The following is a 15,490-nucleotide window of genomic DNA, read 5'->3' on the forward strand; positions in this document are numbered from 1 at the left end:
GTACCATACTGTCTTGATTACAGTAGCTTTGTAGTATAGTCTGAAGTGAGGGAGCCTGATTCCTCCAGCTCCATTTTTCTTTCCTAAGATTGCTTTGGCTATTCGGGATCTTTTGTGTTTCCATACAAATTGTGTACTTTTTTGTTCTAATTCTGTGAAAAATGCCATTGGTAATATGATAGGGATTGCATTGAACCTGTAGATTGCTTTGGGTAGTATAGTCATTTTCAAAATATTGATTCTTCCAATCCAGGAGCATGGTATATCTCTCCATCTGTTTGTATCATCTTGGAGTTATTTCACCAAGTCGTTCTTGATTATGCAACCTGTTTCATTTCTTTCACAGGTCTTAAATTCCTTATATACTTATTTAATATTTTAATTACTATAGCCAACATTTGAGCACTCACCATAAGCACTTTTCATACATTAATTAACGAAGTGGTGTGCTACTTATGCTTGTCAATGGCACTCCAAACTCCAGAAACCCAATTTGTACTCTTTGCCCATTTCTATGGTGTAAAGACTCCCATAGGTTGGGATTTTAAACTATCAACCAGAAGTCGCTGAATACGTATAATACCATTATACAGTATTTGCCATAGTGATAATAGCAGTGGTAAATAAACTCAAGACCACAAATAAAACGAGAGTGTAGTAAAATAATTAGGAAGTGATGTGTTTTGAGTATTTATTATCTTGTTTTTTACATAACTTGTTTAATTGTATGCTTATATAATTTAATTTTTGATAATGGCTGTGTTTAAAAGCAACTAGCAACATTTCTAAGCATTCCTCAATCATTTCTAGCTAGCCCACAACAAGCCAACAACCAGCACATTCTTCAGATGAGGGACCTGAGGCACAGAAAGGTTAAGCAACTTGTTCAAGGCCGCAGAGCTAATAAATCTGTAACTGTATCCTCAGAACCCAATACCGTGCCTGGCATATAGTTTGTAGTCTATCAACAATTGTAGGATAAATAAATGAACACATATTTAATACTCTTTTAAAAACATAAAAAGGGAAAGAAACATTAAAAACATACACACAGGAGTGAAATTAACATCTCTTTAAAACTCGCTCACAATCCTAGAACGATTACTGCCTTCACCTATCTACTTTCAGCAGCACTTCGGCTCCTGGGCGCTTTTACAAGTCACCGGCTACCTTAGGAGACGTCGCCCAGCACTTTGCTACGAGCTCGAGTCGCCCCGCTTTCCGTCGTCCCGCCCTATTTCGCCGCAAGGCCTCCTGGGAGTGGTAGTCCCCAGTCTCGCAGCTCCGGCGGCAGCAGCTAGGCGCGCCGGGCCGCGGAACTACACGGGGCGGTGCACAAGTCGAGAGGCTCTTCCACCTCGCTTTTCCCTCCCCGCCTGCGCGGCCGCCCTAGCTATCATGGCGGCTCCCTTGGCCGTGGTGCTGGTAGTGGCAGTGACCGTGCGGGCGGCCTTGTTCCGCTCCAGTCTGGCCGAGTTTATCTCGGAGCGGGTGGAGGTGGTGTCCCCACTGAGCTCTTGGAAGAGAGGTGAGGCCACCGGCTCGAGTAGGCGGCTAGGCCCCCCCTGTGCGCTCCTGGCCTCTGTGAATGGGAGGCGGGGGCAGTGGCCGTAAGCTCAAGATTCTGGGGGAACTGACCGCTCTCTCAGGAGAGGGCGGGAGGGCGGGGCCTGAGAGCGGGCTGCTAAGGGGGTGGGCGTGGGACTGTGTGGTGAGGTTGGGGCACTAGGGGCCGGTCACCTGCGGGGTGGCGATCTGAGGGGGTGTGTCCCACTCGGGTCCTGAGCTGAGTAGCGTGGTCTGAGGACGGGTGATGAGGAAAGGGCGTGCTGGGTGGAGGGGGATTTGGCGCGAGATCGCAATGTGATGTTCCTCCGGGGTGTGGGATGGTGTGTGATGGGGGCCTGAGTGAGGGGACCAGTCCTGCCTAAGCGAGGAGAGTGTGTGAGTGAGCGTGCTTAGAAGCTTATTCTCAGTCTGGGACTTTGAGTGCATCTTTTCCTACTGTGTCTTTATAGTTCTTTAAGTTCTTCATCAAACATTGTTTACGCTGGCGCCTACAAAGAGACAGAATTTGGGCCAAAGATCCATAGGCTAGTGGGAGAGATAGATAATTATAATAATTATTATAATCATTTGTGAAAAATGTACTTCCTTTGTACGTCCAGTTCCTCTTTTGGAGTTCTGACCCTGAAGAAAGGGTCCCCTCCTTTTCCAGCTTCTTAAAGCTGTGGAATTCGAGCTAACTCTTGAAGGATGCAGAGTTTGGAAAGGGAGATTAGAAAAAGGGGAGTTCCAGGTAGAAGATAAACAGGATCAAGAAATGTTGAAGGGGGCTTCCCTGGTGGCGCAGTGGTTGAGAGTCCGCCTGCCGATGCAGGAGACACGGGTTCGTGCCCCGGTCCGGGAAGATCCCACATGCCGCAGAGCGGCTGGGCCCGTGAACCATGGCCGCTGAGCCTGCGTGTCTGGAGCCTGTGCTCCACAACGGGAGAGGCCACAACAGTGAGAGGCCCGCGTACCGCAAAAAAAATAAAATAAATAAAAAGAAATGTTTAAGGATGTGAAATGTCCGAAGTAGGGGAGTAATGGGATGGGGGTTAGGTTAGGGCCAGAGTTTGAAGATTTTTTTTGAAAACTGTCTTCCTGAAGTATGGACATGTAATAAGTGTAGAGCTCAAGGAATTTTTACAAACTGTATATGCCCATATAGCCAGGACCCAGACTAAGAAACAGAACATTACCAGCACCTCAGAAGTCCCCCTCATGTCCTCAAACTTTAAATGCTAGAGTTTTGATGTTGTCCCATAGATATTTTGGAATGGCGTAATGAATGGATGTTTTATGAATAATTAGAGCTAAGTTTCCTAAAAATACTTACTATATATCAGAGACTATGGTAAGCCTCATTTTATCCTCCAGTTTTTCTGTGTGTTAGATGGTGTTATTTTCCCCATTTTACCGATGAAGAAACTGAGATTTGGAGAAGTTAAGCAATTTTCCCAGGTTTCCCAGTTGACAGATGGTAATAAAGATAGTTGTAATTTATATGTGTGATGGTAAGAGCTTAGACTTGATATCTTTGCATATAATATTTGCGTGTAATTATTTGTTGAACAAACTGAATTGTTTGTTGAAGCCACTTGTTTCCAGCTTTCTTCTGGATTCCAGAAGATCCATCCGTTTATTTGATAGTGCAACTAAAATTTATACAAATTTCTTGCTTGATAAAATGCTTGACAAAATGTGCTTCTCAGTCCAATAAAAATAATAATAACTAACACTGATGTAATGCTTTCCACATGCCAGGTACTGTTCTAAGCAGTTTAGGTATGTTAAAAAACATTTAATTTCTACAATGGCTTTTTTTTTAAAAAAAGATTTATTTATTTATTTTAGTTTTGGCTGCATTGGGTCTTCATTGCTGCGCATGGGCTTTCTGTAGGTGCGGTGAGCAGGGGCTACTCTTCGTTGCAGCGCATGGGCTCTAGGGCGCGTGGACTTCAGTAGTTGCAGCACGCAGGCTCAGTAATTGCGGCTCGTGGGCTCTAGAGCACAGGCTCAGTAGTTGTGGCGCACGGGCTTAGTTGCTCCGCAGCATGTGAGATCTTCCCGGACCAGGGCTCAAACCTGTGTCTCCTGCATTGGCAGGTGGATTCTTAACCACTGTGCCACCAGGGAAGTCCTCTACAATGGCTTATGATGTAAATACTATTGTTAGCCCCACTTTATAGATGAGAAAATTAAAGTACAGAGAGATTGTTACTTGCCGAAAGTCACATAGATAATAATATTATGTGACTAGCTAGCAATCTTTAGGCATGGCTGTTCCACCAGAGTTCACTGTATACTATCTTGTCAAGAATAATTTTGGAACATTTCTGTCATATTTTGGTGTTTCCTCAGCCTTTGACCTAAAGATTGGGAATTATTATGGGCTTAGCTTCTTGAGTCAGGATAGAGCTCAAACTGTGAGTGCTTGTTTAGAAACCCGTTTCCAATGCAGCTGTGAGAGTCAGGGTCAGGAGGAACACTTCTGATAACGCTACTAAAAAAAACAAAACAAAATACTTATTGCTAAGTAAATACAGAATTAGTAAACTGCGCACAGCAGTGTATTGCACGGTGCATTATAAGGCAAACACTTTTGTAACCATCATCCAAGTCAAGAATCAGAACTTTGCCACTTTTCCTAGAAGCCTTTCCATATACCCCATCTCAATCACAGCCTTTCATCCCCCTCATAAGTAAACCATTATTCTGTTTTTTATAATAATGACATCTTTGCTTTCTTTTTGTCTTATTACCCAAATGAGCATCCCTAGACACTATAGCTTAGTCATGGTCTTCAAAAAAAGTTTATGTATGTCTTTCAAGTCTCCCTTAATTTTAAAATTTCCCATCCATCTCATCCTTTTCTTTAGTATTTATCTGTTTAAGAACCTAGACCATTTGACCTGTAGAGTTTCCCATAGTTTGGATTTTCCTGATTGTATATTCATGGTACAGTATAACACATATCTGTCTGGTTTCTCCACCACTGAGAAATTTTCCCTTTTTATTTTTATTTTTTGGCCATGCTGTACAGCTTGTGGGATCTTAGTTTCCTGATCAGGGATTGAACCCAGGCCCAGGCAGTGAAAGCACCAAGTCCTAGCCACTGGATGGCCAGGGAAGTCCTTATTTTCCCTTTTTAAGTAGTAAACGTTTGGGGGATATACTTTGGGGCTCTGTAAACATCCTGTTTCTCTTTAACTTTTTGTCCACCACTTTTTGCATTTATAGTTTGGTCTTCCCTGCAGCAATCATTACTGTGGTGTTCTAATGGCAACGTTTCTATTTCCCTCATTCCTTCTTTTTTTTGTTTTATTTTTATTTATTTATTTACTTTATTGAAACATAGTTGATGTATAATATTATATAATTTATAGGTATATAATATAGTGATTCACAGTTTTTAAAGGTTGTGCTTTATTTATAGTTGTTATAAAATATTGGCTATATTCCCTGTGTTGTAGAATATATTATAGCTTATTTTATACATAATAGTTTATACCTCTTAATCTCCTACTCCTATATTGCCCCTCCCCCCTTCCCTCTCCCCACTGATAACCACTAGTTTGTTCTCTGTATCTCTGAGTCTGCTTCTTTTCTGTTATATTCACTAGTTTGTTGTATTTTTTTAGATTCCACATATAAGTGATATCATATTTGTCTTCCTCTGACTTATTTCACTTAGCATAATGCCATCCAAGTCCATCCATGTTGCTGCAAATGGCAAAATTTCATTATTTTTTATGGCTGAGTAGTATTCCATTGGATATATACATATACCACATCTTCTTTATCCATTCATCTGTTGATGGACACTGAGGTTGCTTCCATATCTTGGTAATTGTAAATAATGCTGCTATGAACATTGGGTGCATGTATCTTTTCCAATTAATTGTTTTTTTAAAAAAATATATACCCAGGAGTAGAATTGCTGGGTCATATGGTAGTTCTGTTTTTAGTTTTTTGAAAAGCCTCCATATTGTATTCCAAAGTGGCTGCACCAATTTATATTTCCACGAACAGTGTAGGAGGGTTCCCTTTTCTCCACATCCTCATCAACATTTGTTATTTGTTTTCTTTTTGATGATAGCCATTCTGATAGGTGTGAGGTGATATCTCATTGTGGTTTTGATTTGCATTTCCCTGATGATTAGCCATGTTGAGCATCTTTTCATATGCCTGTTGGCCATCTGCATTTCCTCTTCAGAAAAATGTCTATTTAGTTCTTCTGCCCTTTTTTTTTTTTTTACCAGGGATTGAACCCGGGTCACGGCAGTGATAGCGCCGAGTCCTAACCACTGGACTGCCAGGGAATTCCCATATTTATTTATTCAATTATATTTATATCAGTGTGAACTCAATAAATAAATAAAAAATATTAAAATAAATAAATAAAAACAATAAGATAACAAATTAGAAGATGTGAGAAATGTCCACAGAGAAGGAAAATGGGCAGCCACTCTCATATGCTGATTGAGAGACATTTGTATTAATTTTTCTACAGGCAACAGGTACTTTTTTTTTCTTTTTATTATTTTTAGCTGCGTTGGGTCTTCATTGCTGTGCGCGGGCTTTCTCTAGCTGAGGTGAGCGGGGACTACTCTTCGTTGTGGTATGCAGGCTTCTCATTGCGGTGGCTTCTCTTGCTGTGGAGCACGGGCTCTAGGCGCGCGGGCTCAGTAGTTGCGGCACATGGACCCTAGAGCGTGTAGGCTTCAGTAGTTGTGGCGCACGGGCTTAGTTGCTCCGAGTCATGTGGGATCTTCCAGGCATCTGGACCAGGGATCTAACCCACATCCCCTGCATTGGCCATCAGGGAAGTCCTGTTATCTTATTGTTTTTTGGAATGGGGCAGAATATATATAAATGAAACACTTTTTAAAAAATTTATTTTTTTGGCCACACCATGCGTCTTCCAGGATCTTAGTTCCCCGACCAGGGATTGAACCTGGGACCCTGGCAGTGAAAGCGCCAGTCCTAACTATTGGACTGCCAAGGAGTTCCCAAACAAAACACTTTTTAGAGTGGGTGGAAGTTACATGGAGATTGAAGGAAGTTTATAGTTTAATATAAAATTTTCTCATAATGAGTGCTGCCCCACAGTGAAAAGAGATGCTCTGTATAGAAAAAAGTTGACCATCATCTGAAATCAAGATTTAAATTCACTCGCTGGGAATGAGGTAAAGGGGGTTAGACAAACTGTGAAGCCCTTCTTGTTCCTGGGAGTATATAACACTTTGGATTATGGCCAATCTGCATATGTCTCTAAAGTAAGAGTGAACTTGGATGTCTTACTTTTCAGTGGTTGAAGGCCTCTCACTGTTGGACTTGGGAGTATCTCCGTATTCTGGAGCAGTATTTCATGAAGTAAGTGTTCTTGTTTTCTTTTTTGGGTACTAAGAGTAGTTTACAGTCACAAATGCCAAAGCCTAACTCTGTTTTGTACAAACATTTAAAGGGATCTATTTTTGAAAATCATATTTAGAAACAGCCCTTTTTTAGATGCCCTCTGCTTAAGAAGGAGGTTTCGCAATTGCAGTGGAAATGATCCAGATTAAGATTGTAATTTGGGGAAGCAGATGAGACTTCTGGAGAAGTTATCATTTTTATTGGCAAATAAATTGTAAACAGTTCCCAGTTCATGAATAGGTTATATGCTACTTGGCATGTAATTGGTTCTTTGGAACATACTTTCCCATGAAAACTGCCAGCAATGTTGGTTTCTTAGAAAGCCCACAAAAGCCATTTAACCCATAAAATTAGTTCTTAAGAATAGTAAAATCACTCTTAGGTCACCGTCATCTCTCAACAGCTTCCTGACAAGTCTTTCTGCGTTCAGTCTTACTCCTTTACTTCTTATTCTGCAGTCAGAGCCATCTTTCTGAAATGTGAATCTGATTTTGTCACTGTCCTGCTTAACACTGATCTCAGGATAAAATCCAAACACCTTAGGATGCACACAAAGCCCTGTGGGCCCCGCTCATCACCCCAACCACATGTCTTTCCACTTTCCTTTCCCCACTTTTATTGGTTTTATCATTTAGAATAGAAGTCTTCTAATTTGGCATTTTTACCCCTAATTTTTACAGTTGTCTCCCTCATACCTACTATGAGAACAGTTTTTTTTTGTTCTTCTATCTAGTCTTTTTAAAACGTTCAACTTGATTCTCATGGAGATAACAACTCTTTTGCATTCATATTTCATTATATTTGTATTACTATCTAATTGAACCATAATAACAAGAACTACTAGCAGAAGCAGGTTAGGAACAATTTAAGAGACTCTTAATGAGCACACAATTCAATTATTGGGAATGGATGTGTGTGGGCATATGCAAGCATAGCCCACTAGCCAGTGGTATGTGCTGTGGGCCTTGGGCAGTATGTTTTCTAGACAGACTAGGAACCCTCTGAGAGAGTTCTGACATGCTTTTATTATGCTCCAGCATCATATTCCCTTACCTATATCTTTCCTTATGTTGTTATCTTCTTATGGAGGGCCATTCTTCCTTCTTTTTGTGGTTGACTCTACTATTCAGATATTAGCTTTGGTTTTGCCTCCCCCAGAAAGCCATCCCTCATCACCTTAGACTAAGTTAGGTGTTTCTCCTGTATCTTCCAAAGCATCTTGTGCTTATCCTTTTCATGGCTCATATCATACTCTTGAAATTGCCTCTACTTGTTTTACCCACTGTGATGTATGCTCCTCAGAGCGTGTTCTGGCACCCTTTCATCACTTATTCCTAGTGCTTAGGTCTGTATCTGCATATGTATTCCAACCCCTCCTTCCCTTCTCTATTTCCTTTAACAAAGATTTGTTAAGTACACACCAAATGCCAGCTACCCTGCTAGGTGCTAGGGATATAAAACAAGATACAGTCCTTGGCGTTATTATACTTGTCTTTCTAAGAGAAACAGACAATAAGTTAGTAAAAAAGAAACAGATTTCAGAGCAAAGAATGTTGCCAGGGATAAAGAAGTTCACTTCATCATGATTAGGGGGTCAATTCATCAAGAAGACATAACAATCCTAATGTTTATGCACCTAATAACAGAGTTTCAAAGTACATGAAGACTGATAGAACTGCAAGGAGAAATAGACAAATCCCCAAATAGTCTGAGATTTCAGTATCCCTCTGTCAATGACTGATAGAACAAGCAGACAGAAAGTCAACAAAGATAGAAGACTTGAACAACACACCAACCAACTTGACCTCATTGACATTTACAGAACATTGCATCCAATAACAGCAAAACACATAATCTTTTCAAGTATACATTTGCAAGATAGACATATTCTGAGCCATAAAGCAAGGCTCAATAAATTTAAAAGGATTGACGTCATACACAATATATTCTCTAACCTCAGTGGACTTAGATGAAAAATTAATACCAGAAACATACCTGGAAAATCCCCAAATATTTGGAAACTAAGTAACATATTCCTCAATAACTCATGATCAAAGAAGAAATCAGAAGGGAAATTAGAAAGTATTTTGAACTGAATGAAATGAAAACACAGCCTATCAAAATATGTGGGATGTTGCTAAAGCATACTTGGGGGAAATTTATGGTGTTAAATGCCTGTATTGAAAAAGAAGAAAGGTCTCAAATCACTGACATCAGTTTCTACCTTAAGAAGCTAGAAAAAGAAGATAACTTAAACTGAAAGTAAGCAGAATAAAAGGAATAATAAAGATCTGAGAGGAAACAAATGAAACAGAAAGCAGAAAATATTGAAAGTCATGGAAACAAAGTTGGTTCTTTGGGATGAACAGTAAAATTGGTAAACATTTGAGAATGGTGGATATGTTCACTATCTTGATTGTGGTGATGATTTCATGGGTGTGTTCATAGGTCAGAACATATCAAGTTGTATAATTTGAAAATGTGCAGTTTATTTTATACCAACTCTACCTCCATAAAGCTAAATTTTGAAAAATATGATTTCACTTAAGTGGTAAGTGTATGTAGAAAAATAAAGTTGAGTAAATTGATGAAGAGTGATGGTCATGTGTATGGCTATTTTAGATAGTGTTTGTAGGGAAGGCACTCTGAGGAAGTGAAATTTGAATTAGAGATCTAAATGAATCAAGCAAGCCATATGATAACCCTAATTTGGAAATGAGCTTGGCATTTGTGAGTTGCAGAAAGATGGCCGGTGTTGCTAAGGCAGAATGAGCAAAGAGGAGAGTAATAGAGATAAGCTGTAAGAAATTAGTGGTCTGATTATGTAGGACTTTTTATAGAAATGGTTAGGAGTTTGGATTTTCTTTCTATCTATCTATGTACCTATCTTTTTTTCCCACTTTTATTGAGATATAATTGACATACAGCGCTGTGTAAGTTTAAGGTGTACAGCAGAATGATTTGACTTTTATACATCATGAAATGCTGACCACAGTAAGTTTAGTGAACATCCATTATCTCATAGAGATAATAACATCAATGAAATCGAAAAAAATTTTTTTCCTTGTGATGCAAACTCTTAGGAGTTACTCTCTTAACAACTTTCATATATAACATACAGCAGTGTTAATAGTTATCATTTGTTGTACATTACATCCTTAGTACTTATTTATCTTATAACTGGAAATTTGTACCTTTTGACCATCTTCATCCAGTTTCCCCTGCCCCTCTGGTAACCACAAATCTGATCTCTTTTTCTATAAGTTTGTTTCTTTGTTTTTGAAGTATAATTGACCTACAGTACTATGTTAGTTCCTGATATATAACACAGTGGCTTGATATTTCTATACATTTTAATTTTATTTTTAAAAATATTTATTTTATTATTTATTTATTTTTTTGGCTGCATCGTGTCTTACTTGCAGCACATGGGGTCTTCATTGAGGCGTGTGGGATCTTTTGTTGTGGCACAGGCTCTTCATTGTGGCATGAGGGCTTCTTTCTAGTTGTGGTGTGCGGGTTTTCTCTATCTGGTTGTGGTACGTGGGCTCCAGGGCATATGGGCTCTGTAGTTTGCCGCACGTGGGCTCTCTTGTTGAGGTGTGTGAGCTCAATAGTTGTGGTGTGAGGGCTTAGTTGCCCTGCGGCATGTGGGATCTCAGTTCCCTGACCAGGGATGGAACCCACGTCCCCTGCAATGGAAGGCAGATTCTTTCTTTCTTTCTTTTTTTTTTTAACATCTTTATTGGAGTATATTTGCTTTACAGTGGTGTGCTAATTTCTACTTTATAACAAGGTGAATCAGCTATACATATACATGTATCCCCATATCTCTTCCCTCTTGCGTCTCCTTCCCTCCCACCCTCCCTATCCCAACCCTCTAGGTGGTCACAGAGCACCAAGCTGATCTCCCTGTGCCATGTGGCTGCTTCCAACTAGCTATCTATTTTATGTTTGGTAGTGTATGTATGTCCATGCCACTCTCTCACTTTGTCCCAGCTTACCCTTCCCCCTCCCCATGTCCTCAAGTCCATTCTGTAGTAGGTCTGTGTCTTTATTCCCATCCTGCCCCTAGGTTCTTCATGACTTTTTTTTTTTTTAGATTCCATATATATGTGTTAGCATACGATATTTGTTTTTCTCTTTCTGACTTAATTCACTCTGTATGACAGACTCTAGGTCCATCCACCTCACTACAAATAACTCAATTTCGTTTCTTTTTATGTCTGAGTAATATTCCATTGTATATATGTGGCACATCTTCTTTATCCATTCATCTGTTGGTGGACACTTGTTTGCTTCCATGTCCTGGCTATTGTAAATAGAGCTGCAATGAACATTGTGGTACGTGAGTCTTTTTTTTTTTTTGCGGTACGCGGGCCTGTCACCGCTGTGGCCTCTCACGTTGCAGAGCACAGGCTCCGGACGCCCAGGCTCAGCGGCCATGGCTCACGAGCCCAGCTGCTCCATGGCATGTGGGATCCTCCCGGACCGGGGCACGAGCCCGTGTCCCCTGCATCGGCAGGCGGACTCTCAGCCACTGCGCCACCAGGGAAGCCCCAAAGTGACTCTTTTTGAATTATGGTTTTTTTCAGGGTATATGCCCAGTAGTGGGGTTGCTGGGTTGTATGGCAGTTCTATTTTTAGTTTTTTAAGGAACCTCCATACTGTTCTCCATAGTGGCTGTATCAATTTACATTCCCACCAACAGTGCAAGAGGGTTCCCTTTTCTCCACACCATCTCCAGCATCTATTGTTTGTAGATTTTTTTGATGATGGCCACTCTGACAGGTGTGAGATGGTATCTCATTGTAGTTTTGATTTGCATTTCTCTAATGATTAATGATGTTGAGCATTCTTTCATGTGTTTGTTGGCAATCTGTATATCTTCTTTGGAGAAATGTCTATTTAGGTCTTCTGCCCAATTTTGGATTGGGTTGTTTGTTTTTTTGATATTGAGCTGCATGAGCTGCTTGTAAATTTTGGAGATTAATCCTTTGTTAGTTGCTTCATTTGCAAATATTTTTTCCCATTCTGAGGGTTGTCTTTTCGTCTTGTTTATGGTTTCCTTTGCTGTGCAAAAGCTTTTAATTTTCATTAGGTCCCATTTGTTTATTTTTGTTTTTATTTCCATTTCTCTGTGAGGTGGGTCAAAAAGGATCTTGCTGTGGTATATGTCGTAGAGTGTTCTGCCTATGTTTTCCTCTAAGAGTTTGATAGTGTCTAGCCTTACATTTAGATCTTTAATCCATTTTGAGTTTATTTTTGTGTATGGTGTTAGGGAGTGTTCTAATTTCATTCTTTCACATGTAGCTGTCCAGTTTTCCCAGCATCACTTATTGAAGAGACTGTCTTTTCTCCATTGTATATCCTTGCCTCCTTTATCAAAGAGAAGCTGACCATATGTGCATGGGTTTATCTCTGGGCTTTCTATCCTGTTCCATTGATCTATATTTCTGTTTTTGTGCCAGTACCATACTGTCTTGATTACTGTAGCTTTGTAGTATAGTCTGAAGTCAGGGAGTCTGATTTCTCCAGCTCCTTTTTTCTTTCTCAAGATTGCTTTGCCTTTTCGGGGTCTTTTGTGTTTCCATACAAATTGTGAAATGTTTTGTTCTAGTTCTGTGAAAAATGCCAGTGATAGTTTGATAGGGATTGCATTGACTCTGTAGATTGCTTTGGGTAGTAGAGTCATTTTCACAATGTTGATTCTTCCAATCCAAGAACATGGTATATCTCTCCATCTACTGGTATCATCTTTGATTTCTTTCCTCAGTGTCTTATAGTTTTCTGCATACAGGTCTTTTGTCTCCTTAAGCAGGTTTATTCCTAGGTATTTTATTCTTTTTGTTGCAATGGTAAAAGAGAGTGTTTCCTTAATTTCACTTCCAGATTTTTCATCATTAGTGTAAAGGAATGCAAGAGATTTCTGTGCATTAGTTTTGTATTCTGCTACTTTACCAAATTCATTGATTAGCTCTAGTCGTTTTCTGGTAGCATCTTTAGGATTCTCTATGTATAGTATCATGCCATCTGCAAAGAGTGACAGCTTTACTTCTTCTTCTCCAATTTGGATTCCTTTTATTTCTTTTTCTTCTCTGATTGCTGTGGCTAAAACTTCCAAAACAATGTTGAATAATAGTGGTGAGAGTGGGCCACCTTGTTTTGTTCCTGATCTTAGTGGATGGAAGGCGGATTCTTTACCACTGGACCACCAGGGAAGTCCCTATACATTTTTAAATGATCACCATGATAAGTCTAGTTGTCATTTGTCACCATACAAAGATATTATGTAATTACTGATTATATTCCCCATGCTGTACATTTCATACCTGTGACTCATTTAATTTCCTTCTTTTTTTAATAGAATCATGGATTTTTTTTCAAATTTATTAATTTTTTGGTTGCATTGAGTCTTCGTTGCTGCACATGGGCTTTCTCTAGTTGCATCGAGTGGGGGCCACTCTTCGTTGCAGTGAGCGGGCTTCTTATTGTGGTGGCTTCTCTTGTTGCAGAGCACGGGCTTCCGTAGTTGAGGCACGTGGGCTCAGTAGTTGTGGCTCGCAGGCTCTAGAGTGCAGGCTTAGTAGTTGTGGCACTCGGACTTAGTTGCTCTGCGGTATTTGGGATCTTCCTGGACCAGGGATCGAATCCATGTCCCCTGCATTAGCAGGCGGATTCTTAACCACTGCACCACCAGGGAATTCCCTCATTTTAATTTTCAACTGAAAGTTTGTGCCTCTTAATCTCCCTCACCTATTTCTCTCCTCCTTCACCCCTCCGCCTTTTCTATCTTTTAATATAACTGTTTTTTTTTCTTTTTGGCGATACACGGGCCTCTCACTGTTGCGGCCTCTCCCGTTGCGGAGCACAGGCTCTGGACGCGTAGGCTCAGTGGCCATGGCGCACGGGCCCAGCCTCTCCGTGGCATGTGGGATCCTCCCGGGCTGGGGCACGAAGCCGTGTCCCCTGCATCGGCAGGCGGACTCTCAACCACTGCGCCACCAGGGAAGCCCTAATATAACTGTTTTTAATGTCCAGAGTTTGTAATATGAGGGCCACCGCTTTCTCCCATACTCAAATTGATAAATTCTCAGTTGGCTGGTGAGGCCAGTTGGGATACTTCTTGTCTAATTTGGTTTCTAGGAAGACTTCATTCAAGGCCTTAATGGTTACTGATCAAATGGAATTGTGTATTTCACCAGCTTTCTCATATTCCTTAATCCTGGCCTTTGAGAGAGACAAAAACTCAGCACAGCATTTGCGTCTTTTTCTTCAGCATCCACCTGGACAGTATATTTATGCTCTGGCACGAGAATCTTCAGGGCATTAAACTTCTTTTCAAAGTCATCTGCCAAGCCAGCCTTCACCACATTGGCCTTGTAGTCAGCCTAGTCATAGCAGGTAGATTCTCAGGTAGAGTAGCCAACCTGGAGATGAGGGTCTCATTCCAGGATTTCAGGGAATTAGCAGTGGCCTTTGGTCTTGGGGTATGATCTCCCCAAAAGCTACCCAGTTAGCAGCTTCCATTGTAGACTTTCTCCCTCTTGGATCACTTGCTCTGGGGGAAGCCATGTCATGACCAACCTTAAGGAAGCCTTTGTGATGAACTGAATATTGCTGCCAACAGTCAAATGAATAAGCTTGGAAGCAGATATTTAAGCTCTTTTAGATTGCAACCTCAGTCAACAGCTTGGCTGCAATCTCATGAGAGACTCTGTGCCAGAACTATCCAGTTAAGCCACTCCTGGATTCCTGACTCTCAGGCACTGTGTGAGATAATAAATGTGTGTTGTTTTAAGCTATTCAGTTTTTGGACAGTTTGTTACACAGAAATAGATAACTAAGATACCTAGGGAGTGAATTAACATAAATAATACCAGGACCTAGAGCACTCTGATACGTCAAGTTTGGGATGGGGAAGAGGAACTAGCAAATATAGCTGAAAAGGAGGAAAATCAAGGGAATGTTCATGGACGCTAGATGACCATGTAATTCCTTAAGGAGGGAGTAAAAACTATGTCAAATGCTATTTCAAGGTTGAGAAAATTTAGATTGAAGATTGATGATTAATTTGCCAAAATTGAGACTTTGGAGACTTTGGCAACAGTAATTTCATTGGAGTATAGGGACAAGAGACTGATCGAAGTACACTGAGGGAAAGATGTGGAAAGACAGAGTATAGACAACCTTTTTGTGGAGTTTTACTCTAAAGGAGGGCAGAGAAATGGTATGGTAGCTGGGCGGAGATGGCTAGTGAAGATTTTTAAAATATGAGGATCTGCATATTTGAATGCTGATGGGAATAATTCTGTGGATAAAGAAGTTGATGATGTAAGAAAGAGGATTGAATGAGCAATGTCTTTGAGGAGGCCAGAAGGAATAGGATCACCAGTTCACAGGTGGAGGATTTGGTTTTATTTATTTATTTTTTATAAATTTATTTTATTTTTGGCTGCGTTGGGTCTTCGTTGCTGCGTGTGGGCTTTCTATAGTTGTGGCGAGTGGGGGCTACTCTTGGTTGTGG

At 40.5% G+C, this 15,490-nt stretch overlaps 1 protein-coding gene and 1 pseudogene across 11 annotated transcripts in view; one reads left to right on the top strand and one right to left on the bottom strand.

The window, feature by feature from the left end:
* The first annotated feature begins 1,207 nt into the window (after positions 1-1,207).
* The window catches only part of PIGU (phosphatidylinositol glycan anchor biosynthesis class U), a 126,604-nt gene continuing 112,321 nt past the window's right edge, over positions 1,208-15,490 (top strand). For 4 of the 11 annotated variants that reach the window (XM_033433524.2, XM_033433529.2, XM_033433518.2 and 1 more), the window contains exons 1-2: positions 1,365-1,528; positions 6,857-6,921. In XM_033433524.2, the coding sequence (XP_033289415.1) occupies positions 1,399-1,528; positions 6,857-6,921 (195 nt within the window). In that variant the 5' untranslated portion in view covers positions 1,365-1,398. Of the gene's footprint in view, positions 1,529-6,856; positions 6,922-15,490 lie in introns of all 11 variants that reach the window. The other 7 variants (XM_033433535.2, XM_033433520.2, XM_004272747.2 and 4 more) reach the window with 6 other exon arrangements.
* On the bottom strand, positions 14,041-14,858 carry LOC105748133 (ATP synthase subunit d, mitochondrial-like; annotated as a pseudogene).

This window comes from Orcinus orca, chromosome 16 (genome assembly GCF_937001465.1).
Source record: "Orcinus orca chromosome 16, mOrcOrc1.1, whole genome shotgun sequence".
In the NCBI taxonomy this organism is placed as follows: domain Eukaryota; kingdom Metazoa; phylum Chordata; class Mammalia; order Artiodactyla; family Delphinidae; genus Orcinus; species Orcinus orca.